General features: G+C 43.0%; 1 protein-coding gene across 3 annotated transcripts in view; it reads right to left on the minus strand.

Moving 5' to 3' along the window:
* The window catches only part of ZNF423 (zinc finger protein 423), a 225,754-nt gene that overhangs the window by 92,519 nt on the left and 117,070 nt on the right, over window positions 1-16,165 (minus strand). For all 3 annotated transcript variants that reach the window (XM_033069467.2, XM_033069468.2, XM_033069469.2), the window contains one exon: window positions 980-4,203. In XM_033069467.2, the coding sequence (XP_032925358.1) occupies window positions 980-4,203 (3,224 nt within the window). The remainder of the gene's footprint in view (window positions 1-979; window positions 4,204-16,165) is intronic.

A 16,165-nucleotide genomic window follows, 5' to 3' on the forward strand; every position in this document is an offset into this window, starting at 1 on the left:
TGAGAAGATTTCCAAAATCCACTTCTCATTCCATCTGTTCCTGACAGAGGAAGGACTGACTTGGCCCATTCTTGAACCAAAACGTCAACAAATAATTTTAAAAGACTATAAACTGCAAATGATATTAATCTCCTGAGTAGGCTTCTGGAACCTTACTTGGATCTGCATGTTCCCGAGTAACTTGTAAGCTAGGAAATGGGAAACCAGGCTATCTGCAAAAAGTCAAGGACAGCACACTTTCATGTAATCTGCATTAGACAATGTCCAGACTTGCTAAGAAACTACTTATCCCCTACTGGCCCCTACAGAAGGGCATGAAGCAGATTCTTTTAAAGTCACCTTTAAAATCATACACACACACACAAACAAGCTCACACAAATTCACACAGACCTCCAAGTAACCCCAAAACTTTCACTCTGACAGACATTCCTAGGGACAAGCTCTTTAGCACAGAAGTTTGGTTTAAGTGAGAATTTGGGGGGCAGGATGGAGTTCACTACATTTTCCCTCACAAGTTTCTACATCCTCCTGTTCATTACCGTTTCCCTGTTAAGAAATAATTTCATTCCTCAAATACGACAGATTGAATTTTTTTGTTGTTTGGGTACTCAGTATCTCCTTTTTTCATTAAACTACCCCAACTTTTCCAGATCTGCCAGTTCAGTAGAATCAGAATTCATGGACAAACTCAATCCTCACTGCCCAAGTGTGTCAGCTCTCTGTTGGTAAATCTAGGGCAGTTCTGTGGTAAAAAATCGGATGTGCTGCTACTAGGAATCAAGGCACCTGTGAGGCTGAGCAACTTCTGTTTGTTGTATGTGAATTACTCTACCCTTCCTCCTGTTTTGCTGAGGTTTTTTTAGTAGCACAAGTGATTTGGTAAAGTGACAACTTAAAAAAAAAAGAATAACAGATCAGTTATCACATAGAAGGTCTACATTTTATCCTTCAGACACTTTAAAGCTCAGCTGTACTTACTCTGGGAACAGGGGACGTCTGGGTACCTTTCCTTTGGCCACTGGTCTCAGGTGTCAGGTCTCGGTGATCTACCTGAATGTGGCTCTCTAGGTCTTCAGCACTTTCAAATTTGACACTACACTCTGGACACCTCAGGCTGCCACATGGCCTCTCGTTCACGTCCTGTGGAGTCAAGCTTGAAGACTGTCCATTGGTGCTCCTGGTCATGCATCCAGCACATAGGCCATAGGGAAGGCCGTTCACATCCAACTTTACCAAGTCCTGCTTATTCCGGAACTCCTTCAAGCAGAGCGCACACTTGTAGAGTTTTTGCAAGGCCTGGCCGTTAGGCGATGAGGTTGCAGAGTTTCCTGCCAATTTCTGCATATGGAACGTCCCGTGAATTTTCAGCTCCAGGGTAGAGGTGACCGTCTGCATGCAGACAACGCAGCGAAACCCAGTGAGCGAATTTCTGAGATCTGGATGCATCTGGCAGTGCTCAATGAATTCCTCCTCACTCTGCAGTGGCATCTTGCAGATCCGACATGTCCCTGTATCCAAACTCTTGCTGTGAGTGACTTTGTGCTCCGTCAGAGTCAGGAGCGATGGGAAGCGCTCCCCACAGATGGGGCACATGTAGTGCTTAGCTGGGCCTCGATGGGTCTGCATGTGCTCTCTCAGGCCATTTTCTGAGAAAAAGGTCCTTGAGCAGATATTACACTTGTGGCTACCTTTGATGAACTCTGCTTTCTTCCTGGAACAGTCATCCTCCCCAGGCCTGATATTATGATCTCTCAAACGATGGTTCTGCAGGAGGACCTCCATAGTGTAGGCAGCCCCACAAATGTCACAGCCATACATGGGCTCAGAAGCATCCACATCGTCCTCACTGGCTTCATGACTGTTGGAAGTATCCGGATTCTTCATTAACATGTTCTGGATATCTGCCCCCTCTGTCTTCTTATTTGTTGGCGTCATGCCATTAGCTGTACCATTCTCAGCGCTAGCATCAAAAACACAATGTTTTTCCCGCAAGTGCTTTTCAAGCAGGATGATGGCATGAAAAGCTTTGCTACAAAACTTGCAGTTGTATTTTTTGCTGTGGGTTGTGATGTGGCACTGCAGTTCTACCTCTGTGCTGAAGGTCTCGCCACAGAAGATACATTTGTGAGACTTTGATGGATTACCCAAGTGACTATGCTTCACATGGATCTGGAGATCCACCTCTTTCCTAAAATCCCAGTTACAGGCTGTGCAACGATACATCTTCTTTTCATTGCTATGCTTGACTGCCAGATGCACTTGGATAGATACCTTGGAATCAAAAACTTCTTGGCAAAGGGTGCAGTGATACAACACAAAAGTATGCATGTCCAACAAATGCTTCTGCAAATCATCCACTGAAGAAAACTGTTTGTCACAGCTCTCACATACATAATGAGTGGAAGTTGTCATGTAATGTACAGTGAGATGTTGCAGAAGAGACTCCTGGGAATCAAAGTCTTCTTTACACTGAGGGCAAGACTGTTTCCTCAACAGCAACTCCAAATGCAACTTTAAATGGGTCTGAAAACTTTCAAAATTTGAGAACTTTAGATCACACTGATTACATGGGTATTCGCCATTAGACACTGAGTTTACACTCGCAGAAAGCCGCTGCCTTTTAGGGGAAGAGACTTCAACATCAGAAGAAACTGGACTCTGCTCTGCTTTTGACTTCTTATTGTGTGCCAGAGGAATGTTCTTGTGGTTTTCTTTAATATGCTTTGTAAGCTTCAGGATGGAGCCAAAAATGGGGGAGTTTGTGCAATAAGGGCATGAATAAACTTCCATAAAAGACTGTGTTGGCTGAATGACAGGGGAATCCAATTTTGAATTTCCTACATTGCAGTGAGTCTGCTGGATGTGCTCAGTCAAGGTAGCTTCAGTCAGAAAGCCCATGGAGCACTGGTTACAGAAGAAAGCATTGTTGCCATCTTGAGGGGTAGCGTTTGGGCCGCAGTGAGTAATGCGGATGTGTTCCTGCAAGCTATTGATATCTGCAAACATCTCCGGGCAGTAATTACAATGAAAGGCAGAAATGTTGCTAAACTGCATCATGGGATAGGCATGGTTTTTGTGCACTTTTCTCACATGTTCATTCAAGTTGTACAGTGTAGGCATGGAATCAAGGCAGATCTGGCACGTGTGGCTTTGCTGAGGTTTGTCTGCATGAATGGTCTTCAGATGGATCTCCAGAACAGCAAGGCTGTTGAAGTCACGCTTTGAGCAGTAAGGGCAGCTGTAAGTAACTTTAGACCAGTTCTGGCCTTCCTCTCTGTCAACAGACCTGGTTTTCTTTTGTCCTCTCAAAGGCTTTAAGGTCGAATCTGGAGTGGAACCTCTTTCCACCGACGCACTGGAGTCGGGCGTTGCGCTGCTCATGGACGCCACACTGCCCAGGACTGGGTCAGGGCTGATGCTGTGGTTGCTGGAGTCAGGTTGTCTGTGGCTGTCCAAGTGGCAATAGACTTCCTCCACTGAAGAAAACTGCTCTGGGCACATAGGGCACTTGTGTTTTTTGTTGGCATGGGCTTGATGAATGTGTGAGAGCAGCGAGTTTTCGTCTACAAATACTTCAGGGCAATGAATACACTGCAAATCTGCCTTCTCGGAAAGCTGTGGGTGGCGTGTCATTACGTGCTTCTCCAAATCTTCAGTCTGACTGAATGTCTCTTCACAGTAATCACACATAAAATCATCCTTCTTCACCTCTTTCTCAGTCTTTGCCATATGTTCCTTGTTCTTTTTATGAGCTTGCATGTGACTCTGCAACGAGCTGGTAGATGAAAACCCACGTTTACACACAGTACACTTGAATGGTTTGCTGGAGCTGTGAGTTTTCAGGTGGATTTTGAGGTGGTCGCTGCGGGAGAATGCAGCCTCGCATTCGTGGCAATGGTACTTTTTATCCCCTGTGTGAAGCTTTATGTGGCGATCCCTACTCCTCTTGTGCTTAAAAAGCCGGCTACAGTAGGTGCATTTGAAAGGTAGTTTGTCACTGTGGATCTGCTCGTGCCTTTTAAGGTAGCTCAGGCGAATGAAGGACTTATCACAAAACTGACAGGGATACGGCAGGCCAGTCCCCCCTTCCTCCTCCCCGATGCCGAGATCACACCCATCTCCTATCATCTGAGTGGGTGATGCAACATCTTTGCTGGAGGGAGATGAAGCCACCCAGGAGAGTTGTGGGTCGTCATCACCATCTGTAATGGGAAAGCAGAAAGGAGATTAAAAACAATTCCCAGTGCATCTGTGAAATAAGGACAAAGCTCTCAACAACACTATGGGCTTCTGCTACTACAGCATTAAAAAAAAAATCAACTAAAAAAAACCCCAACAAACCTTCTTGAATTTGAAAGAAGGTTTGAGAAAGGGAAATAAAAATATATTTGTAAACATAATTCACAAATATACCAACATATAGTGTTAATAAAAAGCATTTTTCTTTAGCAGGTTTAACACCTGCTCACTGTACTGTAAAGCAATAAACAATGAATAAAGAAAGCGAAACACAATGTGCAATGAAGCAATACAAACATTTCAGAAAGCTACAGTGTTAAGTGATCACCTGTGAATTTGTGGGTCTGTTAAATGCTACATCAAGATGATTTTAAGTAATGTCTCCATTAAAAAAATCCTTCAGTTCTGTCTCAAAACTGTAACAGAATGAAAGGCTGCTCAGAGGCAGAGTTGAACATCTAGGTGGAATAAAGGCATCAGATTTGGGAGAGCTCAAGAAAATCAGAGAAGAGATCTACACCATTACCATGTTTCCTTGTATAAAAGGTAATGTTGCCCTCTTGATACAAAATCAAACAAATTTTTAAAAGCCCAGGAAAATCACCACTGGAGATCTCAAGACATCACAAAATAATCAAGTTCAGGATAAACCAAAAATGGCCCAGCCTCTGTTTTAATAAGTATTTCCTTTACTCAATATGAAGCTTCGAAAAATATTTTATAATTTCATATTACCACAAAGAAACACAGCACCAACTCCAGCAGCCCCACAGTCATTTTAGGAAAAATACATAAAATGCTGTTAGCTTTCATTAATAGAATTGTTAACAAGAAACAGAAGAGAGTGAGTTCGAATATCCTAATTCCAAAAAATGCAGAGATGGTGAGCAAAACATAAATGCCACTAGTCTGATACAAACTAAACCACAGAACGAAGCAAAAATAAAGTTCATGTAAAGGATGGAAGGCGCTGACCACACAAACATTTGCAGATTCCAAAAAGGAGCCAGTTCTTGAGATACACCATCCTTATAAAACATTTAATGTTCCTACTCCAGCTTTTACTAAAACAAACCAATAAAAAAATCCCTGACTGTGTGTGTAGGCTGCCACACGCGCACTCCTCATGCCTAACAACTACAGAGTCACCAGGCACAAGTACGGTGAGGAGCTCTCAAAGAAGGGCTCGGCTAATGAGGGGATCACCACCGCACCAGGCAGCTCCTGCAGCACCCTCTGCTCTGGCAAACACTGCTTTTCATCCCAGGTAAAGAAAGAGAGGCCTTGGAAAAAACTAAACCAAATAAGCACATCCCAAACAACTTTTCCCACACAATAGGGGTGTCTGCTTTCCAGGTCAGGCATCCGCTTTCTGCACCCTGTGCTCCCCAGAGAGCTCTGCTCCCCCGTTTAACTAAACCCCCTGCACCAGAGCCATGCTGGACACCAAGAACCCGCTTCTTGCTGCTCCCGAAATGCACCTCGACTCTCAGCAAGCATCCGCGCTCCTAAGATGCTCAAGGCCTTTGCACTCAACCAGCTCCTCCAAATCTGGCAGAGCCCAAGCCTAAAACACAGACAAGGAGCTCCCGATTTTTATGTAAACTTTTCTCAGGCTCCACTCCCCCAACCATGAACGGCTCTCTCTCTCTGCAGCTGCAACAAAGCCTCATGTTCCCAATTTAAGCCACCTCCGCCGCCCACCCCGCTGCCAGCACAGCTTTGCGGAGCCCCCAGGGAGCCCCCAGCCCCCGCCATCCCCCAGCTTTGCCGCCAGCCGTATCCGGGGCTCCGTCCCCACGGACCTGCGGCCACGGGCCGGCGGAGGGAAGAGGCAGCCGGCTGCCAGCGCCCGGATTAGGGGCCCCGGGGAGGTGCCGGTAGCTCAGGGCTGCCTAATTCCCTCCTCTCACCAGCTGGGCTCCTCCAGGGGCAAGGAGACAAAGGGGAGCACGAGGGGGATGCTGGGCCTGAACTAGGGCAGCACATGTTGCGTTTGCTGCCGCTGCTGCTGTCTACAGAGAGGGGGAGAGAGGAGAAAAACAATAAGAGGAAAAGCACCCCACCATTTGCTAGTTACTGCTCGGGCTTACTGGCTGTAATTACAATAATTTTCTATGTCTGTTTACAGAAGTGTTTGTGAAAATACGTGCATTGCAGACATCCCCGCTCGCAGTCGGGCTGCTCGTGCCCTGTGCGGAGCGGCGCGCACAGAGGAAAGGCTGCGCCCAGCTCTCCCAGCGCCTCCACCGCATAAAGATCCATTGTTCAGCTCCGAAACCTGAGATGCCATGGGCCAAATCCAGGGCTAACACAGGCTGGGCCTACCGCTTTAACTTCCTCACATCCAGATGCACTTTTGCCAACCATTACATTGGCCCACGACGCAAACTGAACAAATCTCTAGAAAGTCTCTTTTTCCTCTGAAATGAACAGATCTACCTCAAAACACAGCTGAACATTCAAACAGAGCCAGTTCCCCTCCAGCTGCTGCTCTTCAAACATATTGGGCTATTCAGAAAACAAATTCAAAGAAAGCTGGTATTGGTACTACTTTGTGAGTGAACTATCAGCCTTTGCAGATAGAATTTGGATTCAAAAAAATTAACATTTCTCAGGTTGGAAAGCTGGATTTCTCATAAAATGGAAGTGTTTACATAGAATGCAAAGATCATCTCCTTTTGTTAGCTTCAGTCGAACCTTTTACCAATTTTCATGTTTAATTTCTAGATTATTTTTATTCCAGCGTTTTCTGATACTTTTGCAGTTTTAAAAGAATTTTAGAAGAAACTTTAAGCACCAGAATCAACATACCTGGATTTCTTACAAACAAGATACTAAATTACTGAACACCTAAACTGATGAAATTAGAGAAAACTCATTATCATTTATCTCTTTATGGAATGAATAATAGCCCTGTTAATTTTAACTTGCCATATTAAATTGAAGAAAAGACCTCTAATGAACTGAGGAGAAAATTCTAAGGTATTTTACCACAGTAATATTTTAGTGGGAAGATATATTTTAGATGTGGTATGACATGTCTGGCAAAGATGGTTAGAATAATAATTCTACATTAATGCAGTCAAAGGAATGTAGCAGAATGAGAAAAAATCACTTTCAAAAAGGAGATTAAAGTCATTAAAATGGCTAATCCTGCAAAGTGGGACTGTTCTAAAATAGAGAATCACATGGCTGTGCAAGGCTTTTGTCATTTGCGCATAAGAGAATCAAAACAAGTATTAAAAGGGTAAGAAAATTCAATAAAAAGTTTAATTAGGAAAAAAGAGCATTAAGGAAGCTTCAGGATGTCAGTAGTCCTCAGGATATATGTGCAGGTCATGAAGCTTAAAGGGCCATTCTTGATAATCAATCTCAAAGTGGTACAGTAATTTAGCAACTTAATGTTCAGCACGTTTACAGGACTGCAAGCATTTATCATCATCAGCGAGGAGCTAATTCCAGCCTCAATGCATTCAATAAATGTATTTTTCCTTCTAAGAAGAACAATTTGCCCAAAATGTAGTATAAATCATACTTCATTCTCTATTTGTCTTCTAGATAACACAAGTCAAGTTGAGAGACATATTCATGAAGCTAAAACAATAAAATGAAGTCTTAAAAAGATGTGATCTCTCTTAGAAGGGAGACAAACGGCACATCACAGATTGCCAGGAGTAAGCAGCATTGCCATCTCAGCATACACTGCTGACATTGATATATTCATTATTCCAGAGTTACTTTGCTAATAGAAATATAATCAACCACAGACAATTTCACAGTCCCTGCAAACACCTTCCCATCTCCCTGCCCACAGGTAGCTGTAAACAGTTTGCTCCTGCTGAACTTTGAACAGAGCTTCATTTTCTTGCTCAGCTGCCCAGTCACCCAGCCCCAAGGGCCACATTCCTGGGCAGGAGCTGCACAAACCCAGGCTACCCCTAGCTGGTTGCTTTTCCTCTTAGGAACGAAACACATGCACAGGGACCTCATTTGCTGGCCTGAACCTGAAGTTCCTCCTTGCCTAAACCTCTTGTTCATCAGCAGAATATCATCAGGTCCCCCTCCACTGAAAAATCTCCCTGCTCTGTCTCCCCTCTGTGTGGGGAGTTCAGGTGGCTCTTCCACAGGGCCTCTGGGCATCCCTCCACACCACGAGCCTGTGCAGTACAGCAGGCCAGCTCATTCCAGTGCCACCAGCACAGACTGAGCACCACGGGGCTCAGGAGAGCCTGCACAACCAGCCCCAGGCATCAGAAAAAAACAGGGTCTGGCCAAAGAGACATCTTTAAGACTCCCCTCCTGAGCCCAGAAGGTGTCTCCATATGGGACAAAAAACCAAGGAGGTCAGATTTAGAACGTGATCTTATTCTATCAGGTTTATTCCTCTAGCACAGAGCTAGTACACAAGAGAAATACTTCAATTAACAAACACAAAACCCCAGAATTGATTGTTGAAGGAAGGATTGCTGTTTAAGCTCAGACTTCTGGTTCTCTCTGAGACCCACCATGATACACAAGTTACAGATGGTCAAAGCACTGAAAATGCTTGAAACTGTTGAAAGTTGATGGAATTCTAGCACCCAGAAAAGTAACTTCCTTTTGAAAACAAGCTTGGCATCATAAGACACGCTTCTGAACTGTGCTTCAGTTCCTCATCTCCATAATAGCAAAAAGCCATCTGCTTCTCAAGGGCAAATTGTAGGGCTTACTTCTGTATAGCTGTGAAAACCCCGAGACATCCTCAGATGGAAAGTCCAATAGAAATGCTATCAATTTCAGTAATTATTATTATTGCAGATGCTTAACTATGAGAATAAAACACAGAGATTGAGGACTGACAAATCCTCAGTACTGGTTACAGCAAATTTTGCATTGCTGCACCATGTATTAAAGCCAGGGATAGATCATTACAATGGATTATAGTAAGAACCTCACATAGCATACGCTGCTCATTTACACTGCAGTGCTGGCGTGAAATAATGCAAATCAAGGTTACACAGCAAATGTTTTAAGCTCAACATTTTCAGTGCACTGTGACAGCTTTTTGCTTAATTTTTTGTTGGAGTGTTTAGTCCCATTTTCCTGCACATTGCCCTCACAGTTATAACAAATAATTAGAAGTACCATTAATATTCCAAAGTCGATTTTTTAATGCATTTATTAGCTTCAATGAATGTTTCTGTTTATTGTATCACAGAAGGCAATAGTGGATTGTGACCCACCAGCCCCTGTGGCAAAGAAAATCTTGTGTACTGACCCTGCATCTACCTCTGAATGGCACTGTCACTGCTGGGCTGCTACTGCACACTCAAGCACACTTCACTAGATGAGAACAGAAGGATTTCTGCAACTTAGTTATAATTATTCCTCAAAAAATATCATGTAATTATTCTCCAGAACTGCTTTACCCACCCTTAGCCAAGGCAGGGAGGAGGGCCTGGAAAGTTCACACTGCTCTGAAGAGCTCTACACAGAGCTTCACACTTCAGTGATGTCAGCTTCTTCACCAAACAGGTCAGAGTTCTGTATTTTAAGGCACTATGCTATTATATACATATATATATATATATAAAATGTTCAAAGCAAAAATGAAATTGGATAAAAGTTTAAGAGGTGCTAATGTAAGTGGCACCACAGGCAGTGTTTTCATTATTATCTCTGACTGGAGAAAAATGCAGTTATACCTAATCCCATGCTTATGAGGCAAGCATTTTTGTTGGACTAAATTACCAAAGGTTAGTGACTCTTTTCCAGTTTCTCAGTTTTGCACTGCAATTCATTTTATAGTGATTTTTTTAAAAAAAGCAAGGAAGACGTCTGGCTCAATGGAAAGTATATATAATCTGATTTTTCTTCTCATGCAGAGAGTAACTTTGTATTTAGAATACAAAATCAGTACAAGATGTAGTGCAGAATTTCAAACACTAAAGTTGCTGGGATGTCTGCCACAGATAAACTGTTACATATAGACAGTTTAAACCTTGCTGTCTTTGTTTAAACCTTTCTGTAGTGATCAAAGATACATCTAATTAGTCTTTTTTATACTGCAAGTTAAAAGTACACACAAAGATGTCTATTGAAGCTTAGCTGATATACAGAAACTTGTTAAGGCAGAGTAATGCATGCTTGAGCCCTTGTCTCCCATTAGCAGAGCTATCAAGGCTCAGTAATGACCATCAACAGGGTGATCCATAATTCTTAGCAAATGATAAAATAAGTTATTTTTAACATTGTTTTTCCGTATGTCAAACAGACTGTATTTTGCTGGTAACAAAAAATTAACATATCATTAAATAAGTTATTTCACACTTCAATAAATGGCATAATAGGGCTCGAGGAGAAAGTTTTATGTTAGATCTAGGAACAAACTAAATGCTTTCAGAGTTGAATCACTGTTTTTCTTTACTCCCTTTGGAAAAGCAGCAGATACTATATTCTGCTGTGCATCATGGACTTGGGACTGAAAACAGCTGCACTCTAATTACATGTAAAGTGTACCAAAACATTCCTTTTATCACAGACTGTAAATCTGTTAGCATCTGTCTCTCCTTTGTTTCTTCCACAAGATACAAGCTTGTTTCTACATTTTTCTCACCTGTAGCGGTAATTAAAATTCATTATAAATGAAAGGAGTGAACACTAAAACAAGTTCCTCTGTGTACAGTTCTAAACTCAAATTAGAAACAGCTGTTTGCTAATTCATGCAGTGATGTTTTGTCGTGCTCTGTGAATCAATAATAACTCACCCTATTCCTACCAAAATGTTAGGATTATATATATATTTTACTCAGCAATTTGCTCCTCAGAAATATTTCAATGCACATTCAGTCTTTTTTAAATGAGATTAGAAGATGATGCCTACAAAATCAGCAATGAAATGACAGGAAGATCTTAATAGCTTGCTGCTTCTGCTTACCCTGCTACCTAGAGGGCCCTGTGCCATTCTTGCCTGCTTTGATGCCTACAGAGCATTTAGCAAAAGGGCACATTGTAAGGCAGATGTAAAAGAACAAAACTGTGCATGGAGTCACGCAAGTGCATCACCGATGCAACAGTCACATTGAGAGAAAATTATAGATTTAGAGTTTCAACTACAACATCTACAACTTTCAAACATTAGGAATGACAAAGCCCTCAGGAAAAAATTCCTAGTAGAATAATTATTACTTATAATAATTAGTTATAAAATTAGTTATAATAAATGGTAATACTTATGCTAATTGTTAGTAATATTTCTACATATTATGCCAGCCAGAACACAAACTTCATATGACCCCATTGGCCTTATACAATTATATTCTGCACTTCTTGCTACTTGATGTCAACATTTATCACAATTTCAACACTTGATTATGCAAAACAAAGAGACAACACACAGCAGTTAAGAGCTGTGCCTTCTTTCTTTTTTATCTAAGCATAGGGATGCAAGCCGAGTGGATGCAGCGATCTGAGCAGCCCCCATGGCAGCTTTGCAGAGCCTGCTCTCCTCACAGCACGAGTGGGGCCAGCCCTGGGCCCCGCACCGCCCCTTTGCAGCCCAGAGCAGGGGAAGAACATCAGCCTCTGTGCAGGTCTCTGCAATACATGCACTATTTCATGCATTTTCTCATCTCTAGATAGAGATGTTTTCCCTTCCTTGTGTTTTGCTGCTGATAGCAGGAAGGGTGTTCCCATACAGCACACACCTGAGACCAAGACTGAGCTGCTCGTGGAAATGTGGCCAGTGGGACAGCCTTCAGTGGGATGAAATGCAGGAGATCAATTTCCCAGATTTACGATTTCCTCCCTCCCATTTGATCAGGCAACTCTCAAATACAGCAGGCACCTGTTCTCAGGCTGTTTTGTTGAGTACCCTCAGGCACGTGCAGTCACACAGACTCAGCTCAAGCTCTTTCCCTCAGTTTATAACAATAGCACCAGAAACACAGACTAGCTGCTGTTTGGAGAAACTCAGTGAATGCAAAAGCTGAAAGTAGAGACAGACTTTTCTCCACGAATGGACCAGATTGGTGTGATTTAATTTAATGCTTTATTGTGCTCATTTTCATGTTTTTGCATTGTACTTTCAAGTGAAATCGTCAATTACAATCCATTTAGCTCATTCATAAAATTCATTTAAGAGTCATATTCTGCACAGTGAGCAGCAAGTCCTGGAAGTCAGCACTGACAAGGACAAGCAGCACTTTGTTTCCCACAGGATATTCAGCTTGTGCAGAATCAAGTCAGAGCTCATTTTGATGGTGTGGGCAGCAGTCTGGAGAAGCAAGTGCCTTTAAAACTGGGGCAGTGGCAAACTAGGACGAAGACAGCTTTGCCAAGAGTTCTCTGATAATCTGCTGTCACTGCTAAGACAAATGGCTATCTGCTTTTGTGCTGGTAGAGAATATTAGAGTGGCCTTTCCATTTCTGCAGAGCTGTTTCCACTCTTCTGTCATGTATCAGCTGTGAGCCAAAAGAACCACTAGAAGTGAGAAAATGGACCAGACACCAAAAATGCTCTGTGCCCTCTGGCTGGGGTCACCAGAAGTGACTGCCTTGCTAGGATGGCTTTCTATGATGTGATCTTCAACTGATATCATGTGGTGACCCGACCTGCAAGAAAATGGGTTTGCAGTCCCTGTCTCTAACAGATGATAAGTACTTTCCAGAGAACAGAATTCCACTTCTAAATGAGTATTTTCTATGAGTGCTCAGTAGAAGAGAAGACAATTGCCATGTTTCAAACCTGAGAAAAACCTCATGTTTCAAACCTCTGCCTGCACAGAACTTTACTGCCAAGCTTTCCGGCCTGAGGAACTTAAAGCTGCTCATATTCTTAGAGCAAGTTGCAGGGGAAAATAAAACCAGCTTGTTAAGTTAAAAAGAAGGAGGCTGTTCCACACTCTCATTTTGATCTAGGTGGGAAAACTGAGATGCACTTACAATCTCAATGGGTTGATGTTCATGATGAATAGACTTAAAGCTGAAAAACACATGTTGGCTGAAATTACCCAGCAATAAACAAACAGTAAAAACCAACAACATCCAGATTTTATATTGCCTTCAAAGAAGAAGGGAAGAAAAGTAAATTACATGTGACAAACAGTATCAAGTAACCTGTTTTATAGCTATGCGCACAGATTATTGTTCTGACTTCCAAATGTGTTGTGTATTCACAGCAATCCCATTGAATTCAGTAGGAACAGCAGTTACTCAACACTCCTCAAAATTCAAATGACATAAATATAAGCTATAGCAAGTTCTACTAGAGATATTTTCAGAAAGGTGCATGTATTCCCTGTCCATTTAGTGAATTCAGAATTAAGATTTCATGCAAACACCATGAATGGAAATGAAGCTGCACTTGCAAACATCACAACTTCCACATGTCCAGTGAATGTAGCTCCTCAAGGCCTCCATCTGCCTGGTTTTGGAGGGGCTTGTGTGTTCCAGTGACCCCAGCAGGTATTCCTGGAACTGAAAAAACTGCCAGCTCCATCTGACCCAAGACTGGAAATGGGGTTTGCTCCAGCTGAGTAAATCTCCCATTCCTTGGGGACAGTGTACGTTAGGGCAAAGCACAATTAGTTAAGACTTTGGGTTTGTTAGTGAACAATTTTTAAGAAATTATTTCATTTAAAATTTAAAAAAAGCACCCACAAATGTAACAGCACGCTGGTGAGTATGAAGCACATTCCTGATTATCATAAACATTGGTCATGAATCTGGACCACATTTGTAACTGGCCTGAGGGGAACTGCATGAAACAGAGGTGGGAAGGAGGTTCTCCACTTATCAATACCTGACAGAAATAACTGAAAGGTATAAAAAGAAAATAACTATAGGTTTTTTACTCTGCAAGATGAAAGTCAAACAGCATGGCTTGCCTAGGAGAGACGTGTATTCTGCGCTGTATGGTAATGCTACTTCTTTCTTTCTAACAGTACCCACCATTTTAAACAAGAAGAGACTTTTAAAATGAGCAAGCAAACAGACGCATTTGCCACCCGGTAAGATTGCTCCCGGTACACCAGTGTTTCCCTACAACAAACGTGCTGCATGAGAGTCCTTTCAAGTTTAACCGTCAGTGACCCAGCATCTGTGATCTGAGGACTTGCACTGCACCACACAACAAAACCTTCTGCTCAAAGCTGCTCTCTTCTTCCAACACATCTTTGCCCTTTTGACTGAAGGGCCCGATGACAAATCGTGCGACTGCGCTCTCAGGCCTTCAAAAGAAAAGCTGTGGCAACAGCCAAGGTCTCTTTTCCTCGGGCTCACAACTCCATTGGTGCAGCTCAGGGAGGGATCCCCACCCAACACAGCCCAGACCCCATTCCGGCTGCAGGGAATGAGCCCCGTGGGCCCACTGCAAGCACCTCAGTGTCACGGAGCACTGGATACCCCTCTCCTGTGGGTACCCAGCACTGAGAGCAGCCCAGGCTGCATCCCATCTCCTAAGCACAAGTTTGTGAGACTTTTTGAGCATCTCTACATTCTTTAGAGGCTTCTCAGGTTGTCAGTCAGCAGCGACCACGCTCCGGAGAAAGCCTCCCGTAGGGAGGATGCTCATCAGTGCAGGCAGGCAGGAGGGGGGAGCGCAGCTGGGGAGCCAGAGTAAATCCAACCAGGAGCTGACAGCCCCTCCAGCCCTGCTGCCCTCCTGCCAGGAGCCAGGCAGAGCCTGCCAGGAACCTCCCCTCCATCCGCCCTGTGCTCCCAGCCCCAGCTGCAGCACCACACTGCCCACGGACCGGAACACGGGGCACTTCCCTCAAAGCCCCCTGCGGCACAGCCACCTTCCTCCTGAATTGTTTTACACTCTTAGGTGCTCATTTTCTCTATTCAGATGGCTCTAGTTTATCCAGCAATGCAGGTTTTGTTCTGACCACAAGTGTGATAGGCTTTTTGCCTCCCACAAAATGTGAATTGTACAATTTATTCTAGTTAGTAACTGTCTCTGCCTTGGCCACAGATACATGAGAGTGAATTTATAATGAAGAAAGGTGCAGGGCACAATTATTTGTTTAAATGAGATTAAAATTAGGGTTGGAGTGTACACTGAATCATCTCAATTTATCCCTGAAGACAAGGAGGGACAGCAAATGTCTTGGCACTTGCAAACAAATATCTGTTTCCCCACTGACTCACTAACAACACTCCTTCCATTTGAGACCAGTCTCACACAGACATTGGCACTGATATCAGAGAATTAAATGAAATAAAGGGAAAAGCTATAGTCAATAGCTTTCTCTCTAACTTTACCCACATGATGAGGACTGGTTATACTTACAAAAAAGTATCTGGGAATGTTAATAGACTAAACAAGTCAGTAAAAGGAATGAGGAGGCCATGGGGAGAGAGACATTGAATTTATCCTACAAAATCTACAATTTATCTTGACACTACAGGTACAGCATGCTTTTTACAGAAAGGTACAGGCTTTCTACAGAAGAGTCCCCTAAATTAAACATGGGTCAAAACCGGTGGTGGATGTTTAGGGTAGGGGAACATTTTCTGCACAGGAAAAATGGTGAAAAAAATCAAAACAGAAAAAGCAAAAGACTATATTAAAAAAATAAACAGCAAAAATCTCCCTGGGAAATCAGGCATGAGAGGTTTAAAAGACACACTTGTACCTTCAAAACCAGATGTGCTCAAAAAACCATCTCCAGTCAACTAATGGCTCAAAACACACACACGCCCACCATGGAAATGAAAAACTATTGTTTCCATAAACAACACAAAGAGTTTAAAAGCTCAGACCAGATTCATTTTCAAAAAGCCCACTGTCCTAAATATATCTAAAGAATGAAAACCCATTGCCTCTGTTTGGTTTTGGTCTTCCCAGACCCACAGCCAAAGCTCCCTACCCAGACAGGAGCACAGACTGGGCAACGTTGGTGTCGCCCACAGGAGAGGGAGAGAACAAGGCTCCCCAGA

The sequence above is a fragment of the Catharus ustulatus genome, chromosome 11 (genome assembly GCF_009819885.2).
Source record: "Catharus ustulatus isolate bCatUst1 chromosome 11, bCatUst1.pri.v2, whole genome shotgun sequence".
Taxonomy (NCBI): Eukaryota; Metazoa; Chordata; class Aves; order Passeriformes; family Turdidae; genus Catharus; species Catharus ustulatus.